Source organism: Gorilla gorilla, chromosome 8 (assembly GCF_029281585.2).
Source record: "Gorilla gorilla gorilla isolate KB3781 chromosome 8, NHGRI_mGorGor1-v2.1_pri, whole genome shotgun sequence".
NCBI classification, from domain to species: Eukaryota; Metazoa; Chordata; class Mammalia; order Primates; family Hominidae; genus Gorilla; species Gorilla gorilla.
This window is the reverse complement of record NC_073232.2, coordinates 99,562,779-99,585,081: the sequence shown is the minus strand read 5'-3', so window position 1 is coordinate 99,585,081 and position 22,303 is coordinate 99,562,779. Positions and strand designations below refer to the sequence as shown.

At 40.1% G+C, this 22,303-nt stretch overlaps 1 protein-coding gene across 12 annotated transcripts in view; it reads right to left on the bottom strand.

Annotated features, from left to right (window-relative positions):
* Nucleotides 1-8,985: 8,985 nt before the first annotated feature.
* The window catches only part of SHLD2 (shieldin complex subunit 2), a 97,011-nt gene continuing 83,693 nt past the window's right edge, over nucleotides 8,986-22,303 (bottom strand). For all 12 annotated transcript variants that reach the window (XM_055353193.2, XM_055353199.2, XM_055353201.2 and 9 more), the window contains 3 exons: nucleotides 20,126-20,354; nucleotides 13,253-13,368; nucleotides 8,986-9,967 (listed from right to left, as the gene is read on the bottom strand). In XM_055353193.2, coding sequence (XP_055209168.2) covers nucleotides 9,768-9,967; nucleotides 13,253-13,368; nucleotides 20,126-20,354 — 545 coding nt within the window. In that variant the 3' untranslated portion in view covers nucleotides 8,986-9,767. The remainder of the gene's footprint in view (nucleotides 9,968-13,252; nucleotides 13,369-20,125; nucleotides 20,355-22,303) is intronic.

The following is a 22,303-nucleotide window of genomic DNA, read 5'->3' as shown; positions in this document are numbered from 1 at the left end:
AAAGGATCTGATTGACCCAATTTGAGTCAGGCATCCTACTGTCTTTGCATAATCAGTTTTTGCCAAGGAATCCAAACAAGCAGTATAGACGTGACCTAGAGAAGGGGCACCAGCATGGGCTTGGCTCCCACCCACAAAGTTCCAATATCTCCTACGTGATGTCAGTTTTGGGGACCAAAACCATATCATCTTTTTCTATTATTTGGATGTGATCTTTTTATTTATGTATGTTTGTTGTTGTTTTTATTTTTTTAGAGACAGGGTCTCGCTTTGTCATCCAGGCTGGAGTGTAGTGGCAGATCATAGCTCACTGCAGCCTCAAACTTTGGGTCTCAAGTGATCTTCCTGCCTCAGCCTCCTGAGTAGTGTGTCACCATGCCTGGCTAATTTTTTTTTTTTTTTTTTTTTTTTTTTTTAGTGTTTATTAGAGACAAGATCTTGCTATGTTGTCCAGGCTGGTCTCCAATTCCTGGCCTCAAGCAATCCTCCCGTCTCAGGCTCCCAAGGTACAGGGATGACGGGAGTGAGCCACCACACCGGGACTGATCTTTCTAACACAGGGAAATTGTATTCTTTAGAAGTGAGGGAATATTTCCTAGTAATTTGATCAAGTAAAAATAATTATAATAAAGAAGGTAAAATCAAGCCCTAATTCCCCATGTAGGGGAATAATGATATCATTTTGGTAAGAGTCTTCCAGACAGTATGATTAGGATGTTACATAAATCAAACTGTGCTATATACAGTATGCAGAGAAGGACAATTCCTTAGCTTGTCTAAAGTCTGATAGTGTGAAGAATTTGCTGACCTGCTCTCCATGCCTGTCTGAGCACGAGTGAAGTGAATCAGAGAGAGATTGCAAGATGGAGAAAGGAGGTACAGTTGGAGAGAGTGGAGGGGGCAGGAAAGACCAGACAGAGCTGCATCTCCCATGAAAACAACTGTGTACATATGATAGAGTGAGTACATAGAGTACATAGAAGAGTGAGCTCTGAAAGAACTCTCACATGGACCCCCAGAAAGAGGAGTACTCAACACCTGCTGCACAGAAGGCATCAGCAGTTAAGTACTGGCTAGAAAAGCAGAGTCCATCAAAGGAGAGGACCACAGTGGTAGCTGCCTGGTAAGTACCACTGTCCCCTTTCCTTCTTTTCTCCCTCCCCAGCTCACTGGAGGAGCTAGGCCTCAGGAAGCTGGGAAGGAATGGGGAGAATTCACCTCGGTGACAGTTCACGCCCTCCCTCCAGCTCCAACAGCTGGAGTCAAAGGAAAGGAAGAGTGCACCTATCTCCTCCCCATTCCAAGTCCCTTTAGTGACTAGCTGGACATGCTCTGGAGAAGAGCAAAATGAGATTGGAATTTAAACAATACCAGACTTTCTAAAACACAATGCCTGGGAAGTTATGTGAGGCATGTGAGACATGAGGGGATGGAAAAGGGATTCAACAGAGCATAGTTGAAATCAATGATTTAAAAAAACAAAAAAACTGGCTGATGGCTCATACCTGTAATCCAAGCACTTTAGGAGGCTGAGGCAGGTGGATTGCTTGAGCCCAGGAGTTCCAGACCAGCCTGGGCAACATGGCAAAACTCCATCTCTACAAAAAATACAAAAATTATCCAGGTGTGGTGGCACATGCCTGTAGCCCCAGTTACCAAGGAGGCTGAGGTGGGAGGATAGCTTGAGCCTGAGAGGCAGAGGTTGCAGTGAGCTGAGATCATACCACTGCACTCCAGCCTGGGCAACAGAGTGAGACCCTGTATCAAAAAAAAAAAATTTTCCATAGTTAATACCCTTTAAATGTGGACTGCTAAATAAAGCTAAAGCTAAGGAACATTAAAGAATACTTTATTAATTGAAAAAGCATGCTCTTCTTAAATAGTAAGCCTTAACCACTGAAAACATGTACAAATGATCCATAAATTCAAAGCAATCTCATTAAAAATATCAATGGGATAAAAATGATTCTAAACTTATCTCAAGAACAGATGGCATGCCCATTAGGATGGCTATAATCAAAAAGTCAGATAATAATAAAAAGTGCTGGTGAGGATGTGGAGAAATCAGAACTCCAATGCATTCTCATGGGAATGTAAAATAGTGCACCTGCATTAGAAAAGTTTGGCAGTTCCTCAAATGGTTAAACCATACAACCCAGCAATTCCACTCCTGGGTACATACCCAAGAGAAATGAAAATATACATCCACACAAAGACTTGCACACAAATGTTCATGATAGTATAATTAAAAATAGCCAAAAAGTGGGAAAAACTCAGTTGTCCATCAACTGATGAATAGATACATAAAATGTGGTATATCCATACAATGGAATATTATTTGGCAATAAAAACAATGAAGTAGTGATACATGCTACATGTGTGAACCTTGAAAACACTATACCGAGTGAAATCAGTTACAAAGGACCACATATTGTATGATTCCATTCATGTGAAATGTCAGAATAGTGAAATCTATACAGCCACTAAGTAGAAGAGTGGTTACCTAGGGTTGGGGGAAAGAGGGTGGGTATGGAGGAGCGACTGTTAGCTCCTCTTAAGGAAGAGCTGTGGGGTGGTATAGTTAATGTAACTATGGATGATTCTTTTGGGGGTGATGAAATGTTCCAAAATTGAGTGTGCTGATGGTCACACACTCTGAATATACTAAAAAACACTGCAACATATACTCTTAATGGGGAATAAAAAAGAACAGATGGGCAAAGATGTCTGAGAAAAACAATTTTAATGAAGAAAAATATGGGGGTACTTTTCCTATCAGATGTAAAGTTATAATAATTCTAACTGTATGGTTCTGGCTCAGCAATAAATATAGAACAATGAAACAGACTAGAAAGTCCACAGATAATGCTAGCAGGAATAATAATTTCATATTATAATAAAGATCACATCTACGTCACTGATGGGAAAGAAAGAAATCAATAGTGTTGGGACAACCAGCTGACCATTTTAGGAAAATGAATCAGTTAGATCCATTCATATCATGCACTAAATTTTAGATAATTAAAGATTTAAATACAAATATAACAATCATAAATGTTTCAAAAAATTTTTTGAAGAAAATGTGTATAATCTTATAGTAGAAAAGAAGCTATCTAGGCATGTCATAAAATCTAGAAACAATAAAGAAAAAGATTGATGGGTTGATCCACGTAAATATTTATGATTTCTGCATGTCAAAACATATATAACAAGCTTGGGAAAAATGTCTGCAACACATGTTAAAAATTACTAACTTTATAAGGAGAACATACTAATTTAATATAAGGCTTCTCCCAAATAAAAATGGTCTAAGGTAAAATATGAAAAAGCAAACTGCAAATGACTGATAAACATATGAAACAAATGTACAATCACTTTAGCAAAAAAATAATTCAATTAAGGCTGGGCACAGTGGTTCACACCTGTAGTCTCAGTACTTTGGGAGGCTGAGGCAGGCAGATCACTTGAGGCCAGAAGTTCAAGACTAGCCTGGCCAACATGGCAAAATCCTGTCTCTACTAAAAATACAAAAACTAGCTGGGCATGGTGGTGCGCACCTGTAATCCCAGCTACTCAGGAGGCTGAGGCCGGAGAATCGCTTGAACCCAGGAGGCAGATGTTGCAGTGAGCCAAGATCGCACCGCTGCACTCCAGCCTGGGTGACAGAGTGAAACTGTGTCTCAAAAAAAAAGAAAAAAAGAAAACCTCAAAAAAAAAAAAAATTCCAATTAAAACAGATAACCTTTTTTAAACCTAACAACTAGTCTTTTACTTATGCCATTCAGTTTAGAGAGAGTGTGGAAAACTTCTGATAGGAATATATTTCAGGATAACCTTTCTGAGAACATTTTAAAAGTAGGATTCAAGAGCACACACAGATGATGGAATCCTGTGTAGTTGATATGATTTAATCTATGTTGATTGATTTGGAAAGACGTATATGGCAAATTGTGGAGTAAAAAATGTACACACTAGATATTGGCCTATATGGAATGGTCCCATTTATGTAAAATTGTGTATGTGCATGCACAGATCTGTCTTCTATCAGGGTATCTGGAAAATGTTCAACAAAATAGTAACAATGGTTATCTGTTTTGTTTTGTTTTTTCAGAGACAGGGTCTTGCTCTATTGCCCAGGCTGGAGTACAGTGGTGCAATCATAGCTCACTGTAGCCTCTAACTCCTGGGCTCATGCCACACAATCCTCCCGCCTCAGCCTCCTGAGTAGCTGGGACTACAGGCATGTACCACCTTGCTTGGCTCTCGTTATCTGTTGATACTGGAATTTCTGCTTTTTTCCTGGTACAGATACATACATACAAGTACTTTGACCCCAAAATTCTATTTTCTTAGAATAAATTCCCAGAAGGAATGAAAGATGTGTGCAAAGACTATCAATGAGAATGTTGGCCAGACGTGGTAGTCTACACCTGTAATCCCAGCACTTTGGGAGGCTGAGGCAAAGGGGATCACTTGAGGCCAGGAGTTTAGACCAGCCTGGGCAACATGGCAAAAACATGTCTCTACAAAAAATACAAAAAGTATCCAGGTATGGAGGCATATGCCTGTAGTCCCAGCTACTCATAGGAAGCTGAGGCAGGAGGATCACTTGAGCCCAGGGAGGTTGAGGCTGCAGTGAGCCATGATCACACCACTGCACTCCAACCTGGTTAACAGAGTGTCTCTAAAAATAAAATAAAATAAGATGTAGATACATGCAGGAGGCTGAGGTGATGGATCACTTGAGCCCAGAAGTTTGAGTCCAGCCTGGGCAACATTGAAAGACTATATATTTTAAAGTAGACACATGTATAAAATCATACATGCATAAAACAACTGAAGGAATATCTATTAAAATGTTGGCAGCAATTAGCTTTGGTTGGTAGAATAACAGAAGGGTTACTTTTCTCACTTCGTTCATCCATATTTTCCAAAGTTTAAAAAAAAAAGAAACAGCCTGGTGCAGTGGCTCATGCCTATAGTCCTAGCACTTTGGGAGGCCAAGGCAAGAGGGTCGATTGAGCCCAGGAGCTCAAGACCAGCCTGGGCAACGTAGGGAGACCCTGTCTCTACAAAAAATAAAAAATCAGTTGTTGTGGTCTGCACTTACAGTTCCAGCTACCAGGCAGGCTGAGGTGGAAGGATTGCTTGCGCCCAGGAGGTAGAGGCTACAGTGAGCCATAATTGTGCCACTGTACTCCAGCCTGGGTGACAGAGCAAGACTGTCTCTCAAAAAAGGCAAAACAAAACAAAACAAAAAACAAGGAACATGCGTTTTTGTTTAAAGGAAAACGTTCCTTTTTTTAAGTTTATAATTTTTTTTTTTTTTTTTTTTTTTAAACAGAGTCTCACTCTGTCGCCCAGGCTAGAGTGCACTGGCGTGATCTCAGGTCACTGCAAGCTCCACCTCTCAGGTTCAAGCAATTCTCCTGCCTCAGCCTCCCAAGTAGCTGGGATTACAGGTGTGCACCACCACGCCTGGCTAACTTTTGTATTTTTAGTAGAGATGAGGTTTCACCATGTTGGCCAGGCTGGTCTCGAACTCCTGACCTCAAGTGATCTGCCCGCCTCAGCCTCCCAGAGTGCTGGGATTATAGGCGTGAGCCACTGTGCCTGGCCTTAAGTTTATAATTTCTTAACATGGTGTTTAATTAAGCCTATTCACAAATATTCTTAAATAACATACCAAAAGAATTTACTTATACTCTAATAGGAAAGATTCTACATTAGGATGCAGAATCTTAACGAAACAATCTTCAATTTCTTGACTTAGACATTCTTGGTAACAGGCCCACACAGTAATTAGGTAGCACTTATGTATTGTGATATTACCTGGGGTGTTTATAAGCTCATCCTTTAATAAGCTAGACTAAGTGCAGTAAATCAGCTCACTCTGCAACCAACCAGTCCCACCTCCTAACTGCTCCTGAACTGCAAAGACCAAAAGCCTCAGAGAAGACATATTTCCCAAACTTTCTTGCAGCTAAAGCTCTCAGTGTGAATCATGTTCCATCAATGAAACAGACACATGTGCAATATGGAAGATGAGTGAAATCCAGGCTATCTTCCTGAAGCTACTGTTCCTGGCAAGTGTAGCTGTGGGGACTGAGTTTTGGGCAGCAGCAACTAACTCCCAGCTTCCATGTGCTTGAGAGTCAGTTGCCAGGATGGCAGCAGCTGCATCCTCAGTCTAAGATTGCAGCCAATGGTGATGTTTTCATGAATCCACCGTTCACGTAGCAGCCTCCTGGAGCTCAGACTGATGCCTGCTCCTCCAGCCTTCCAATACCTTTGCAAACACCTGAATTCCACATTAATCTCTCTCTGTTTAGAATACCCAGAGTGGCTGGGGTTTCCTGGGCTGAACCCTGCCTGGTAACTCCATTTTAACAGGCTTCTAGATCTTTCCTCAAAAACTGTAAAGCTGATGATGGTTTTGAAAAAAATCACGATTTCTTAACAACGTGGAAGCAGAGAGGTCACCTTTAGCAAATGTATGCCTTAAGTGGGTAGAATTCACTTCTTAATAACAAATCAGGTTCAAGACCTCCAAAGACATAATGACAATTAATTGGCAAACATCATCCCCTCTCACACATTTCTCCCCTGTTGACATTAAATCAAGGGCCAGAATTAAGCTACTGATAAAGACGGACACTTTATTCTAATTGTTCTATGATTCATGACCTGTGTTCCAACACCTAGAAACCCATCAGGATACAAATATATCACTTAAAATAAGACACATAGGGATGGTTAGTTTTTCTGTCTCATTCTATATTGTTCTGAGAAATTACAGATATTTTCTTCTAAGAAAGGCATGATCAACTATTCAAGTTTTGCTGAATCTAAGGTAATGTCAGAATACTCTTAAACACCTTACGGCCTCAGATCCCAGTAGTTTAGAATTCTAGGGATGATGTAAATTTATAATCACTGTGAAAATGTTATCCTATCAAAACTCTGTAGAAACATCTATGCTTTTGCAATAACAGCGTAAAAGACCTCTTCTGATGAGAGAGACAGAGAGAGAGAGAGAGAGAAAGAAAAAAGAAAGAAAGAAAGATAAATTAGGGAGTTGGGGTAACCAGGTAATTTAGGCCAATGGATTCAACTGTGCCTTAAGCTGGTACTACCCTCATTTATGTGAGTCAATCAAGTCCCCCTTTTTTGCTCAAGCTACTCTGAGTTGGGTTTTTATCACTTGCAACCAAGAGTCATGACTAACAAACCCATCCTACTGTTACCTCTTTTGCCTTGGCTCCATATTCCACACAGATTTAATCCTGGCGCTGATACAATTTTGTTTAAATATTTCTTCACCAGCTTGCCTGTGAACTTACAGAAGGCAGACATTTGTGTCTTTGCATTCCCAGTGCCTAGCACATGGTAGACATTCAGCGAACGTCTGCAGGGTGGATCATGCACCCAATGTTGTCAACTCATTTGATGATCAGCCCCCTTTCCCCCAACCAAAAAAAAAAGATGTAAAATGAAACAGCACAGATCTTACTAGTGGGGAGAAAGGTGAATGCCTCTAACGCTTTTAGAAAAAGGATACCTTTGGGGAAACTGACTAACAAATAAAAATGGTTCTCTAAAAATAGGAGAGCTGTCCCTGCAAGCTGAACTATCAGAAGATGAAGAATGAGGTCTCCCTGAAATGCCCACCATAAGACTGCCAGATATGGGACTGCTGGATGACACTCTGGCTACCCCACTGAGTTTTATGAAAACATAACAGAATAAAGACACTTACTTGTCAACTCAGGTAAAGAATACACACAGAAGGTGTCTTAGTCCGTTCTGGGTGCTATAACAAAATAACAGACTGGGCAATTTATAAGTAACAGAAACTTATTTTTTACAGTTTGAAGGCTGGGATGATCAAGGTGCCAGAAAATTGAGAATCTAGTGAGGGCTTGCTCTCTGCTTCAAAGATGACACCTTCTGGCTGTATCCTGTGGCAGAAGGGGACAAAGAAGCTCCCTCGGGCCACTTCCGTAAGGGCACTGATCCCATTCACAAGGGCAGAGCCCTCATGACCTAATCACCTCCCAGATGCCCCACTTCTGAATGCCATCAGAGATGAGGTTTCAACGTAAGAATTTTGGGAGGACACATTCAGACCATAGCAGGAGCAATGGGCTGATCCTGATCCCACTTAAATAGCTCATAACTTCTGTAGATAGCTCAGATTCCTCAGGACTGGAGAAAACAGTTCCCAACCTAAATAAGGGCTCCTGGAAATATGTGTTAATTAATGAAATACATACCAACAACTGTGAAGAGATGTTGGTGTGATCTGTTGACTCACCTGAAATGGTTTAAAGATTTCTTCCCAACAGGATGTGAAGAGCCATCTGATCCTGGGGATTATGTTCTGGTTGATGTAGGGATTAGGTCTCCACTTGAGGACAAAGTGGGGAAGGGCACACTTAAGCGAACAGCTCTCTTGGTTGGCCTATATTGACTGGGCAGATTTTATATCAGAATTCCAAATCTCCGCCTAGTGTGGTTATAGTTGAGAGAGCACAGATTAGAAGGCGTCAACTACAGGCTCAAGTTTCATCACCCATTCAATGAATCATTGAAGGGAGCCAATGATTTTGTTTGAATTCCAGTCTCTCTAGATACAAAATGGAGTCAATTCTTTCTGTACCCACTTTATTAGTTGCTAGACAAAACTTTGGCAATCATTTGCTGTAATTCCCTTATCTCCCCCACAAAGAAACTCATCAGTTAAAGCCTTGTTCTTACCTTTCTTGGTCACAGAACCCTCTGAGGATTTGTTGAAAGCTATGGATCCTTCTCCACAGAAACATGCATTTGTGTGTGTGTGCTCCCACAAAGGCATTTTGGCATATTATTTTTGAAAGAATCACAAAACTCTTGTGGTTCATTCTTAGGGAAGCCAAGTTAAAAAACAACAACCACCTCTGAACCAAAGGAATTTTTAAAAACACACAGAGTAAAAGAAGCTTGTTCATGTCATCATGAATTTATTTTCAGGCAATATGATAATCTATTAACACTCAGCATACTCTGAACTTACAGAATAAGTACCACGCCATACTTCCTCATTAATGACTATCATTTTACATGAGCTTCTTCCATAGTCACAATGAGAGAACAGATTGCTACATGTTTGCTGGTAAATGCATTCAGTAAGGCACTCAAATCCTAGACACGAACTAACCACAGAACGCTCTTCCCTGCTTTAATAAATTGAAACATGATCTCATTTCCTTCATTTTCAATACTTTTTATAGAAAGACACGCTTGTCTTGAACTTGTCTAAACATAGGTTTGTATAAACTAATCCATTATCATTATAGTTATAATCAAGGAAATGATTTCACATTGACGGTTTTTTAGGTAGGGATAAGCGAAAGCACTGCAGCAGTTTCTGAGGGAAGGTCTTCTCTGTGGTTCCCCATACTTAGTACAATGCCTGGAACGTAGCAGGGACTAAATACAGTGAACAAATGGGCAAACCTTTAATTCCCAGGGATCTGCTACATATTGCCTTGACTGGTAGATCATTTCTCCAGGAGAAAGGAAGAAACCAAAAGACAAAAACAATCTTTTTAAACCTCACAGGATTTTCTTAGAAAAAAGTTTTAATTTATATATCTAGTGCAATTCTCTTTGTAAAATATATTTCATAAAAAATCCAAAGCAAAAGCCCTGTCATTCATTTATTTCAAAAGACAAATCATTTCAGTACTTCTTCCTTGAAATGCGTGCAATTTCTTCCTCTGGCCTCAGAGACGGGCATTGGCTCCATGCTTTACAATGTCAGGATAAAAATCCAGGAGGGAGAAATCTTGTTGTAATGGATAGCTGTTTTCATCTAACACAAAAAGGCTCTGAATCTTCAATACACAAGGTTCTGCGCTGACTGCCAACAAGGAGTGGAACAGGTCTGCCACGACCATCCCATAGGTGATCTCTGAGGAAGGAACTGCAGAAGACAAAAACACAGAGCTCTCAAGATCGCTGCTAGCTTGACAGGAGCACACACATTGAATGGTTTCATTGTTTCTTTTGATTCCTCAAGTCTCAAACCCATTTTAAATTTCTCCTCCCGTCCAGTAGCGGTGGCTCACACCTGTAATCCCAGCACTCTGGGAGACGGAGGCGGCCGGATTACTTGAGGTCAGGAGTTCGAGACATGCCTGGCCAACACAGTAAAACCCTGTCTCTACTAAAAATACAAAAATTAGCCGGGAGTGGTGGCACATGCCTGTAATCCCAGCTACTCGGGAAGCTGAGGCAGGAGATTTGCTTGAACCCAGGAGGTAGAGGTTGCAATGAGCTGAGATTGTGCCACTGCACTCCAGCCTGGGCAACAGAGCAAGACTCTGTCTCTAAATAAATAAACACGTAAGTAAACTACTCTTTCTATACCTTCTCTTTCTAGTTACAAGCTATTGAGGCACTCCAGAGTGACGGCATGTGATCCCCCTGACACAAGAAACAGGCCCAGATAACACACCGTTCAGACCGACAGCAGTTCTGGTTATGCTGCAGTACATCAGAAGAGTGCTCTTATCCATCCACAGTTCTTATCACAGTTACTTATGCATATATTCATTTTTTATATAAAAGAATCTTGAATCGGTCACTTAAATATTGAATCTCAATAATAAAAAATACTAAAAGTATAGCTAAATGTGTTATTTTATTTTCCATTTGTCCTACACTCTTCCCCTCACTTTTTTAGGACATGTAATCAAGACATTTGGCAGGTTGTTCAATACCAGAATGACAGAGCACCATCAACCATGCTCAGACCGTACTAACCCCTTGACAATTATCACAGTCTTTCTTGGATGGGGACTACAGAGTCCTGGAGGACCAATGACATATTTTGGGGGGTATGATAATTCTCTACAATAACTTTTAAATTTTGTATTTTCACTGCAATAAACTAAAACATAACCAATATTAGTAATAGTCTGCATGGTCTGATGACCACTTTATAACCAATGACATTTTGACTTATGATCACAATCTAATTAATGCCAAGTAGTACAACTTTAATTGTCTCAAGAATGGACAAAACACTGAAGTATATGTGATATGAGAATGATGCTTCTCTAAGAGATAAAGACTAATTTACATTATGCAAAAAAGAAGAGATAGGCCGGACACGGCGGCTCACGCCTGTAATCCCAGCACTTTGGGAGACCGAGGCAGGCAGATCACCTGAGGTTGGGAGTTCAAGACCAGCCTAACTAACATAGAGAAACCCCATATCTACTGAAAATACAAAATTAGCCGGGCATGGTGGCGCATGCCTGTAATCCCAGCTACTTGCGAAACTGAGGCAGGAGACTTGCTTGAATCCAGGAGGCAGAGGTTATGGTGAACTGAGATCGCACCACAGCACTCCCGTCTAGGCAACAAGAGCAAAACTCCATCTCAAAAAAAAAAAAAAAGAAGAGATAACACTGAAAGTATATAAGTAACATTAAGAAAAGGAATGAAAATAGCCAAAAGAATAAAAGTGAAATAAAGAAAATGGGGGAAAAAAACGGAGAGAGGCTTCTAATTAAGATGCAGAAAGCTGGAAAAAGTGGCTCCTACCCTAACAGTTACTGGAAAAAACTGAATAAATATAAAATCATCATTTTCTTGAATACACATGAGAACCAAGGTTGTAAAACAGCCAAAAAGACTGAAACATAAGGGGACAGGTGCCTCCAGGGAGATGGAACAGGAGCACAGGTTCCCTTGGGGCAGGCCTTGGGAAGAAGACAGGTCCTCCATACAGGCAGGAAAGAAGAATGTGATTAATTTTTATTAATAAATTAATTGCAAAAAGCCAATGAACTGCCAGTGTCAGCAACATAAGGAACATCTGCATCCTCACAGGCTCTTCCACATAATACGTCTCACCTCCACCAGGTGCTCATAAGACTGGGGGCAGGGCAAGACATCAGAGAAAGCTTCCAACTACAAAACACAAAGCACCATCTGGCCTCCCCTTTAAGGAACAAAAGCCTTCAACTGCTGGAGGAGGGACACCAAATCCTGTTGCCCCAGGGTACAGGTGAGGAACCAGTACAGATGGGGGAAAGAAAAAAGAAAAAAAAACCCTCCATCCTGGGGGAGGACTGAAAAACCACCCTGGGTCAAGACCATTAGTGGTCCCCTACTGCTGGGGCAGGGCCAGGACCACACAAGACCCACTAAAGGCACAAGACAGAGCTCAGCTGCCATGCCACATAAGGGACAGGGCTACCAAGAAAGCGCCATATTCAACATCCTGTATAAGACTGGGGCTGGACCAGAATCAAAGAGGAACAACCCTGCTCCCGCCCACCAGGTTAGGATGCACCAAATAACAACCAACAAAAGCTTGTGCAACTTGGGGAGGTGCAAGAACGTGGAAAGAAACTTTCTCTGAGGCCCAGGTGCAGAGTGGAGGGCTATGCTGATGGTGGAGCAGGAATACTGGGGAACCACTTCCCACCATAAGCACAAGATAATTTGAAACCAGTGGTGACCTGAAGGTAACCAGAGAAACAACAAAACCTGAATCCAACTCAACTTATGACAAGACTGACTATCCTGCTCACCCCTCACCTCCAGTAAAGGACCAGAAGAGGCATGCCTGTTTCCAGGTACAAATACTATTTACCTCAGTTTGTACTGTTCTACTTAATATATGCAATGTTCAGCATTCAACCCAAAATTACTAGACACCCCCAACTAAAAAAAAACACGAAAAACAATCTACTATTGAAAGATAAAGCAATCACAGAACCAGATTAGCTCATCAGCTTAGAGGATCTGAGGCTAATGAGAACAGGAATGGAGTTTGAATACCTGACAAATATATTATCTTTGCTTTATTCTTAGCCACTGACAACTAAGACATCACGGTTGAAGATCTTGCAAATCCATTCCACTGACAGTGGACTATCTTCATATATATTATGTCACACACTCATTGACTTCACTCTTATAAAACTAGAGTTAAGTAAAATAGTTTTTGCTTACCAACAGGAAATGTAGGTTAAGAAGAAATTAGGTGCCTCCTGCTGTTCATGTACTAACAGGTGTAAAGCAAGTCAACCTTCTAACTTACATAGGCTTATATTTCACTTAAGCTAAATAATCCTTCTGTTTTCATATGGACAGAAAAGCTCTTAATTTAAAGTACAGTGCTCTTTCTGTTCTGATATACCATTTATACTCCTGAATAAAACAACTTCTTGATGGCACACTGATATATTACCTATCACTCTGTTGAGGCAGTCTGCAGAAATGTTGAGAAGAATCTTCTCTATCAGCTTTGATTCTACACGGATGCAAACATCATGTCTTCCATCAACGGCAGTCATTAACGCCGGCCTACAAAAGAGTAAACAACACACGACCTTCAAAAAGATTTTCAAATAAAAGAAATGCTTAAATGAAAAATAATTCCAAAAAGCACTTGGTTTTTATGCAGGATTAATTTGAATGCCTAAAACCACTCTAGGATGTTCTGTGACATCCTAGAAGGAAAAAAAGGTTTTTTTTTTCCCCAAGAGCTTCAAATGATAAATTACTACATTTTATTTATTCTATATCCATTTTTAAATTTCAGATACTAATATAAAAATATATTAAACTGTTTTATAAATTATTTTTAGAAATGAAAATAAAAATAATAATCACATATTTCACAATCACAATTTCAAGTTACTTTTTTCAACTGAATTCTTTCCTATCAGAAATAAACTGTTTTGCATATCAATAAACAGGGAACTGGATTAACAATTTTCAGTGCATCCTACATCTTAATGCTATGTAGCTGATAAAAAGAATGAAGAACATTTGCAAGTGCTATTAGGGAAGGAGCACCAGGATAGACTCTAGGGAACAACAACATGAACAATATTCTTTTGTCCACATGCTTCTAAAGAAAGGGATACACATGTGCTGGGATGAACATAATAAATCACTGGAAGGACATACAAAAAACCTTCTCACCAGCATGGAAGCAGCACTGGTGGGAGAGGGTTGGATGGTGAAGGAGACTTTCACTCTTTGTTTTGTAACCTCCTATGTAGTGTGCATTTTAATCATGGCATGTGGTACCTATTTTATAACTACGTTGATTTTTAAAAAATAAATTGAGAACAGAATTCAGAAACAGGCTCATTAGTGGGGGAATTTAATGTAACAGAGCTAAAACATAACTACTGATTTTCCCCCTAAAAACCCACTTCCCCCTTTATTCACACGATGACTCTATGTTCCTTCCTCTTTTCACTCTACACTCTTTCCTCAGCCTCTCTCTCCCTCCATTATTTATTTCAACAAATATAAACTGAGTATCTATCATGGACTGTGGTAAGTGCTGGGTACCCACTAGTGAAAAAGACAAATCTGGTTCCGTCACTCAAGGAACATAAAACATAGGAAGAAATTGGGCATGCGCGGTGGCTCATGCCTGTAATCCCAGTGCTTTGGGATGCCAAGGTGAGGAGGACTGCTTGAGGCCAGGAGTTTGAGACCAGCCTGGGCAACACAACGAGACCTCATCTCTACAAAAAGAAGAAGAAAGAAAATAAGCTTTTCAACAGTGGTGCCAAGATGACTAAACAGGGATGGAACAGTCTTTTCAAAAATTCATGCTGGGACAACTAGATATCCACATGCCAAAAAATAAAATTACACCCCTTCCTTATCCCATATACAAAACTTAACTCAAAGTAGATAATAAGCCTAAATGTAGGAGGTAAAACTACTAAACTCTTAGAAGAAAATACGGGAGCAAATCTCCATAACCTTGGCTTAGAAATGACACCTTTCTTAGATACGACCCGAAAGCACATGCAACAAAAAGAAATACGGAATAAGAAGTACTGGCAAGAATATGGGGAAATTACAACCCTCATATTGCTGATGAGAATGTAAAATTGTGCAGCAATTTTGGAAAACAGCCTGGTAGTCCTCAAAAGGTTAAACAGACAGTTACCATATGACCCAGCAATTCCACCACTCCTAAATATATACCCAAGAGAAATGAACACACATATCCACACAAAAACTTGTACACAAATGTTCACAGCAGCATCATTCATAATAGCCAAAGAGTAGAAACAACCCAATTGTCCATCAACTGATGAATGGATAAATAAAATGTGGTATATGCATACAATACAATATTATTTTGCAATAAAAAGGAATGAAGTAGTGATACATGCTACAACATGGATGGACCTTGAAAACATCATGCTAAGTGAAGCCAGTCACAAAAGATCACATATTATATAATATTTATATAAAATATCTAGAACAGGCAAATCTATAGAGACAGAAAGCAGATTCGTAGTTGCCATAGGTTGAGGGGCATGGGGAATGGAGAGTGACTGCTAATGAGTATGAGGCTTTGTAAAGGGCTGGGTGACGAAAATGTCCTAACTGGTTGTGGTGATAGCTACACAGCCCTGGGAATATACTACAGCCATTGAATTGTACATTTCAGAAGATTGATTTGATGGTATATGAATTTTAACTTCAGTAAAAATGTTTTTTAGAAAAGACAGTATGCAACTACAAATTACAGTAAGCACACCCAGGCTACTATAACAGAAAATAAAGAAGAGTGGTTAGGAAAGGCCTCTCTGATAAAGCAGCATTTAATCTAAGACATGAAGAAACCAGCCTTGTGGAGTCAGACAGAGGGAAGACATTCGAGAACATCCTAAGGAGAAAAATCAAAATGAAGAACTGAAAGAAGGCCACGTGGCTAGAGTGCTGGACGACAGGGGAGTGGCAGCAGATGAGACTGCAGAGGAAACAAGCATAAGGAGACGACTGACGGGTGAAGCAAAGGCAAAGGGTAATCACACTGCCAACGGGTGGAGAATAAACGGGAGGAGGCAAGGCCAGGAGGAGCCCCACCAAGAGACTGCTGGTGTGCTGGTTTGCGCAACAGGTCGTAGGGACTCAGATGAGGCCTGAGTGATTCCAGACCAGCAGGCACTGACTTTCCATTTTGGTTTCACAGTAATTGAGGTTCAGCTAGGGGAAGGTAAACAGGGATGCCACATGCCCCGCAGCATGTGGGATATGGTACATAATGAGAAACTGTCCTGAGAAAAATGTCAACAATGCCCCTGCTGAGATACACTGGACTAATGTTAGCAGTGGAGATGGAAAAAAGTGGATGAATTTGTGATATAGTTCTGAATGAAAATTCCTAGGACTTACTAATAGATTAGATAGGGGAGGTAGGGAAGAGAAAATGATGCGACGATTGTGCCCAGGTTTCCAGCCTAAATAATTGGGTAGATGGTGTGCCATTTTCCAGAAAGTATAAAAATGAAGAGAACTAGATTTGAGTGTGGTTAGGAAAAACAAGAGTCTATTGTGGGTATGTTTAAATGTGAGATGGACGTCAAGCAAAGAATTTGATACCTGACTACTGGAGCCTGGAGGAGAAAATCAGGGTGAAGATGTTAAGTACAAATACGAAAACAGCTGTGATCATCCAGGCAGAATGTACAGAAAGAATAAGAGGAAGGACACAGACGAGAGCTCAAGATTAACCCCAGCATTTAAAGAGGGGGTAGAAGAGGCTGAGAAAGAAGGGCCTGAGAGACAGGTTAGAAAGCAAGGAGGAGGCTGTTTCAAGAAGGAGGAAGTGGACTGACATGCTGAATATAACTGAGAGCAGTTAGAGCGAGGAAAGAAGTATCCATGCCTCAGGCAACATCAAAAGTGTAACTCTGACAAAAGCAGCTTCTGCAGCATGGTAGGAGTAGAATGGAATAACTGAAGTGAAACTGAAGACATAATAGGGGAGAGAGAGTACATTTACAACTCTTTAACAAAGTTTGGCTGGGTATAAAACAGAATAGAAAAACGAAGGGATAAGAGGGAGATGTAATGTTAATGGATGATTTTGTTTGTTTTTTAATAAGAGAAATACGGGAGTGTCTTTATAGGCTAGTGAGAATAATCCATTATGAGAGGTAATCACTGAAGATTAAGAAGGAAAAACAAAACAGGGTGCAGAAACCAAGCAAAAGTTCAATTACCACAGATAACCTTATAAGCCTAGCCCAGACTTCTCTTGCAAAGTGCATTTCTTTACATCTAACCACTTTCCAACTTGTTACCTCTCAGGAACTCAAGCTCAATATGATCAACATTTCTCCCAAGGTTACTTGTTTTAATAAATAATCTTATTGTTTACCCAACTGTCAATGATTTGCAATGTACCTGTGCTCTCTCTTTACCTACCAATCACTACATCTTGCAAACTATTTTCCGACCATTCTCAAATCTGTCCACTTCTTTTTATTCCTACCACTTCCTCTCTAGTCAAGCCACCATCATCTCCCCTCCAAAATAAGGCAACAGCCTCTTACCGCTTCTCCGCACTAGCTTCATTCTAATCCACTCTCCAACGCACAGCTAAACTCACTTCTGATGAACAGAATTTGGTAGAAGTGATGCCACATGACTTCTGAGTCTAGATCACAAAAAGGCTGGCTTCCACCTGGAACTCTCTTTCTTGCCTTTCCTGCTCTGAGGAAATGAGCTGCCACTTTGTGAGAACATTCAGGCAGCCGGTGGAGACACCCAAGTGAAGAGGAACTCAACTTGCCAGCCATATGAATGAGCCACTTTGGAAATGAATCCTCCAGCCCCAGTCAAACCTTCAGATGACTGCAGCCCCAGCCTACACCTTGACTATAACCTCTTGAGAGACCCAAACATTTCCTAGTGCTGCCTAAATAGGAGCCTTAATTGTGGTTTGACCTGCTGGGGTTTTTTGCTTCTAGTACAGAAAAATAAATGTATTTCTTGTATTCCAAAAATGTAAATCTGAATATTCTGTAGAAACACTGTTAAAAATGGTATTTGAGTTTTATGATAGCTTGAAGAACAGGAACTATGCTATCTACATGTTAATTTAATAAATGTCTGTGGCCTCGTATGAGACTCCAATGCAATATCTAATGTTGCTTCCATTGGAAAATCAGCTCCAAGTTACAACCAATGTAAAATATGATCAACCCACTCATAGTCTGGGACTGTTATGCCACACAAATGTTCATTAAGTGTTTCTTAAATGGACTACCAAGCTTCTTGGGCACAGTAAGTCTACTTAGGTCAACTAGTATAACATCCACAGTACATATGTGATATGTGAACATACGTGGATTCCTAATAAATATTTGACTGAGTCTTAGAAAAATAATCAATGAGAGTTTTCTCTTATTCAGTTTGCTGATTGATTTATGTAGATGATTTTGGAGTCACATACTTGATAACTTGAAGGGAGTTTGTTAATTTCAATATTTTCTTTTCAAGGAAACCATATAATCTGGACTCTAATAACAATTTAAAGGCTTTTAGGCTGCACTTGGTGGCTCACACCTGTAATTCCAGCACTTTGGGAGGCTGAGACGGGTGGATCACCTGAGGTCAGGAGTTCGAGACCAGCCTGACCAACATGGAGAAACCCTGTCTCTATAAAAATACAAAATTAGCCAGGTGTGGTGGCACATGCCTGTAATCCCAGCTACTTGGGAGGCTGAGACAGAAGAATCACTTGAACCTGGGAGGCAGAGGTTGCGATGAGCTGAGATCACACCAGTGCACTCCAGCCTGGGCAACAAGAGCGAAACTCTGTCTCAAAAAATTTTAAAAAAAGGCTTTTAAATAAATAAAAAATAATAATTCTTGCCTTAACATGACCATTCAACATTCTAGTAAGACAACAAACTAGCACTACATCTTTAATGTGGTATAGTTTAGGAAGAGATCTTAAATACCTCATACTAGTTATGCCATAATCAGGTGATACTGATCTGTGAAGTCCTTCTCTTGAACAGTCATTTTGTAAACTAAAGATTCAAAGGCCCTCCTCCCCATAAGGAATAGTATTGAGCAACATTTTTGTCCAATAAATGCTTATATTGAATAGAAACATTTGGAATGACATAAATAAGTCACCTATACATACTTTTGAGGGGCCTTAACTATTAATAATCAATGTTGTTTGTTACATACCATGCATTTTTTGTTTTGATTTTGAGACAGGGTCTCACTCTGTTGCACAAGCTAGAGTGCAGTGGTGCAAACATAGCTCACTGTAACAATCGATCTCCTGGGCTCAAACAATCCTCCCACCTCAGCCTCCCAAGTAGCTGGGACTACAGGCCTATGTCACCTGCCCAGCTTTTTTTTTTTTTTTTTGGTAGAGATGGGGTTTCCCTATGTTTCCCAGGCTGGTCTTGAACCCCTGGGCTCAAGCGATCCCCCCACCCCGGCCTCCCAAAGTGCTGGGATTACATGCGTGAGCCACCACACCCAGCCTACCATACATCTTAATTCAATCTTCTTTTCCACAAAAGCAACTTTCACAGTAATAGCAAAATTCATTCACTTATTTATAACAAACATAATATCTGTAAAGAGAAATAAGGTTTACAAATTAGGCTTCTATAACTTTTCTTGAAGTATGCCATGATAACATGTGGAATATATCTGAATTTAGTTTTTAGATACCGCAATATTTAGAAATAATCATAAGCAGCATAAAACACTGAGTGCTATTATGTAAACACATGTAATTTATGAGGTAAAGAGAAAAATATCTGAGCTTTTGACTACCTATTATTCAAAAAACAATGTGTTTTTCACTGAGCTGATTAGCAGTTTTACCATACAACGTTTATTTGCTAGCTTTAATTTCTAAGGTAAAGGTGGGAAAACAGCTTAAATATCTTACTAGCTTCCACAACAACTCAGGGGCGAGATCATATGATACTTTTAGCCTTTAAATTCTAATTATATGTTAAGGTGGGAAAATGAGTTATTTATGAGCATTTAGATTTTGGTTAAAAAGTAAACCAAGGAAAATGTTTCTTCGGTACAGCTGTTTGAAGACAATAAAATCTCCCAATTACTGCTTTAAGAAATTCCTATAACGATTCCTGGGTAATTTTTGCTTCCATAAATAGCTATCTATCACTCGGAAAATTTTATTCTCTTCGACTAGCTCTAGTTAATTATTTTTAGAAAGTAAGGGTTTACAGACTAATTTTTCCAGATCTATAATAATTATTTTCCATCAAATTGGCTTGCTTAGTTGCCTTACCTATAATATATTTTCTTCATAGTAAATGGCAAGCAGCTAAAACATTGTTTGTAGATCCTGTTCTCATCTGTTTCTAGTTCCAATCCACATTTTGCACAGCCAGTATATACGATGTTGGGAAGAGAAGAAAAAATACTCTTCAGAGAACTGTGAGCATTTAGAGCTATCTTCTGAGCTGCTGTAATAGGAAATGCCAGCTCTGAAATCTGGGCTTTAATTAGAACCACTCCTACAAACAACAAACAGATATATTATAAATTACTGGGCCAAAATTATAACTTTAATTTACAAACATGGCTAATTTTATAGTTGATTTACAGTCACTTGTAGTAAAAGGATACACTGAGGTCTTGTTCTTCGTCTTCTTTACTATTTTCCTAGAATCTAAGGGCAGGGATGTCTGGCTGCAACTGAGAGCAGGTTTACTTAGCTAGTTTGGCTGAACATGTGATGTTTCCTTCCTTCCCCATCCTCTGGAATCAGGCAAAATAAGTTCAATACCTCCTTTAGAAGAAATCCCTTCGAATACTTGAAACTAGCTAACATGTCCTCTCTCCTTGCCCTGTCTTCTTTTAAACTGATGTTAGTGAAAAGCCAAATAGGGGCCGGGCGCAGTGGCTCACGCCTGTAATCCCAGCACTTTGGGAGGCCGACGCGGGCAGATCACGAGGTCAGGAGATCGAGACCATCCTGGCTAACATGGTGAAACCCTGTCTCTACTAAAAATACAAAAAATTAGCCAGGCGCGGTGGCTGGCGCCTGTAGTCCTAGCTACTCGGGAGGCTGAGGCAGGAGAATGGCTTGAACCCGGGAGGCGGAGCTTATAGTGAGCCGAGATCGCACCACTGCACTCCGGCCTGGGCGAAAGAGCGAGACTCCGTCTCAAAAAAAAAAAAAAAAAAAAGCCAAATAGGAGGTGAACTTTTCTTCTTCTCTCTACCTAAAAATATCAATAGTCTGTTCTCTTTTAAATTTTTTTCCAACTTTCCGCTCACCATTTTCATCTATATACTCTGGGTGTGGGTTATAAAAAGTTCTCATTTATTAATCGTTTCTCAGGTGACTCACAAGAAACCTCACGCATATTCATAATTCACTGCTAATGGCTCATCCATTCACCAGTAAACAAATACTGAATATCTACTATCTCCCAGACATTATTTTTTCCTAATTTACTTTCGTCTTACTGTGTACTGGTGAGGTCTATGAGTTTTCCTGAGCATTATTCTCCCTTTCTCCATAGTCAATTTAAAGGCTTCTTTAAGCCTTAAGCCTTCAAATTTGTTCTTCTTCATCCACTTAGAAGTAAGAACACTCCAGGTCAAGAACTAATCACTCTAGTCTCCTACTTTTTTCTGGTTATCTCTTTCAGAGTCCAGTTAATGATGAGTCTTCTGTTCTTAACTTCATTTGCTTTAGTCTTTCAATGCCCACAGATGGTTTCATCATCTCTTCCAATTGTGTCACATATCCCTACATGAGTTAGCAGGAGTGTGTAGCAATCGAATATGTAACAAACTGTAGAAGATTCAATACCACATCTTTCCAAAGACATGTCAAATCACTACAAAATTATTATTATTTTTTTTTGTTTTGAGACAGTCTCACTCTGTCGTCCAGGCTAGAGTGCAGTGGTGCAATCTTGACTCACTGCAGTCTCAACCTCCCTGGGCACAAGTGATCCTCCCACCTCAGCTTCCTGAGTAGCTGGGACTACAGGCACACACCACTACACCTGGCTAATTTTTGTATTTTTTTGTGGAGATGGGGATTTGCCATGTTGACCAGGCTGGTCTCCAACTCCTGGGCTCAAGTGATCCACTCTTCTTGGCCTCCCAGAATGCTGGGATTACAGGCTTGAGCCAATGTGTCTGGCCTAAAAAATTATGTAAAAAAAAAAATTTTCGATTTTTATTTTAGATTCAGAGGGTAGATGTGCAGGTTTGTTACATGCGCATATCATCACCCAAGTAGAGTCTCCTGTAGTAGGCAGAGTACCCAACAGTTAGTTTTTCAACCCTTGCTCTCCTCCCTCCACTCAAAAAGTCTTTTTTTTTTTTTTTTTTGAGACAGAGTATTGCTCTGTTACCCAGTCTGCAGTGCAGTGGTGCAATCTCGGCTCACTGCAACCTCTGCCTCCTGCGTTCAAGCAATTTTCCTGCCTCAGCCTCCCAAGTA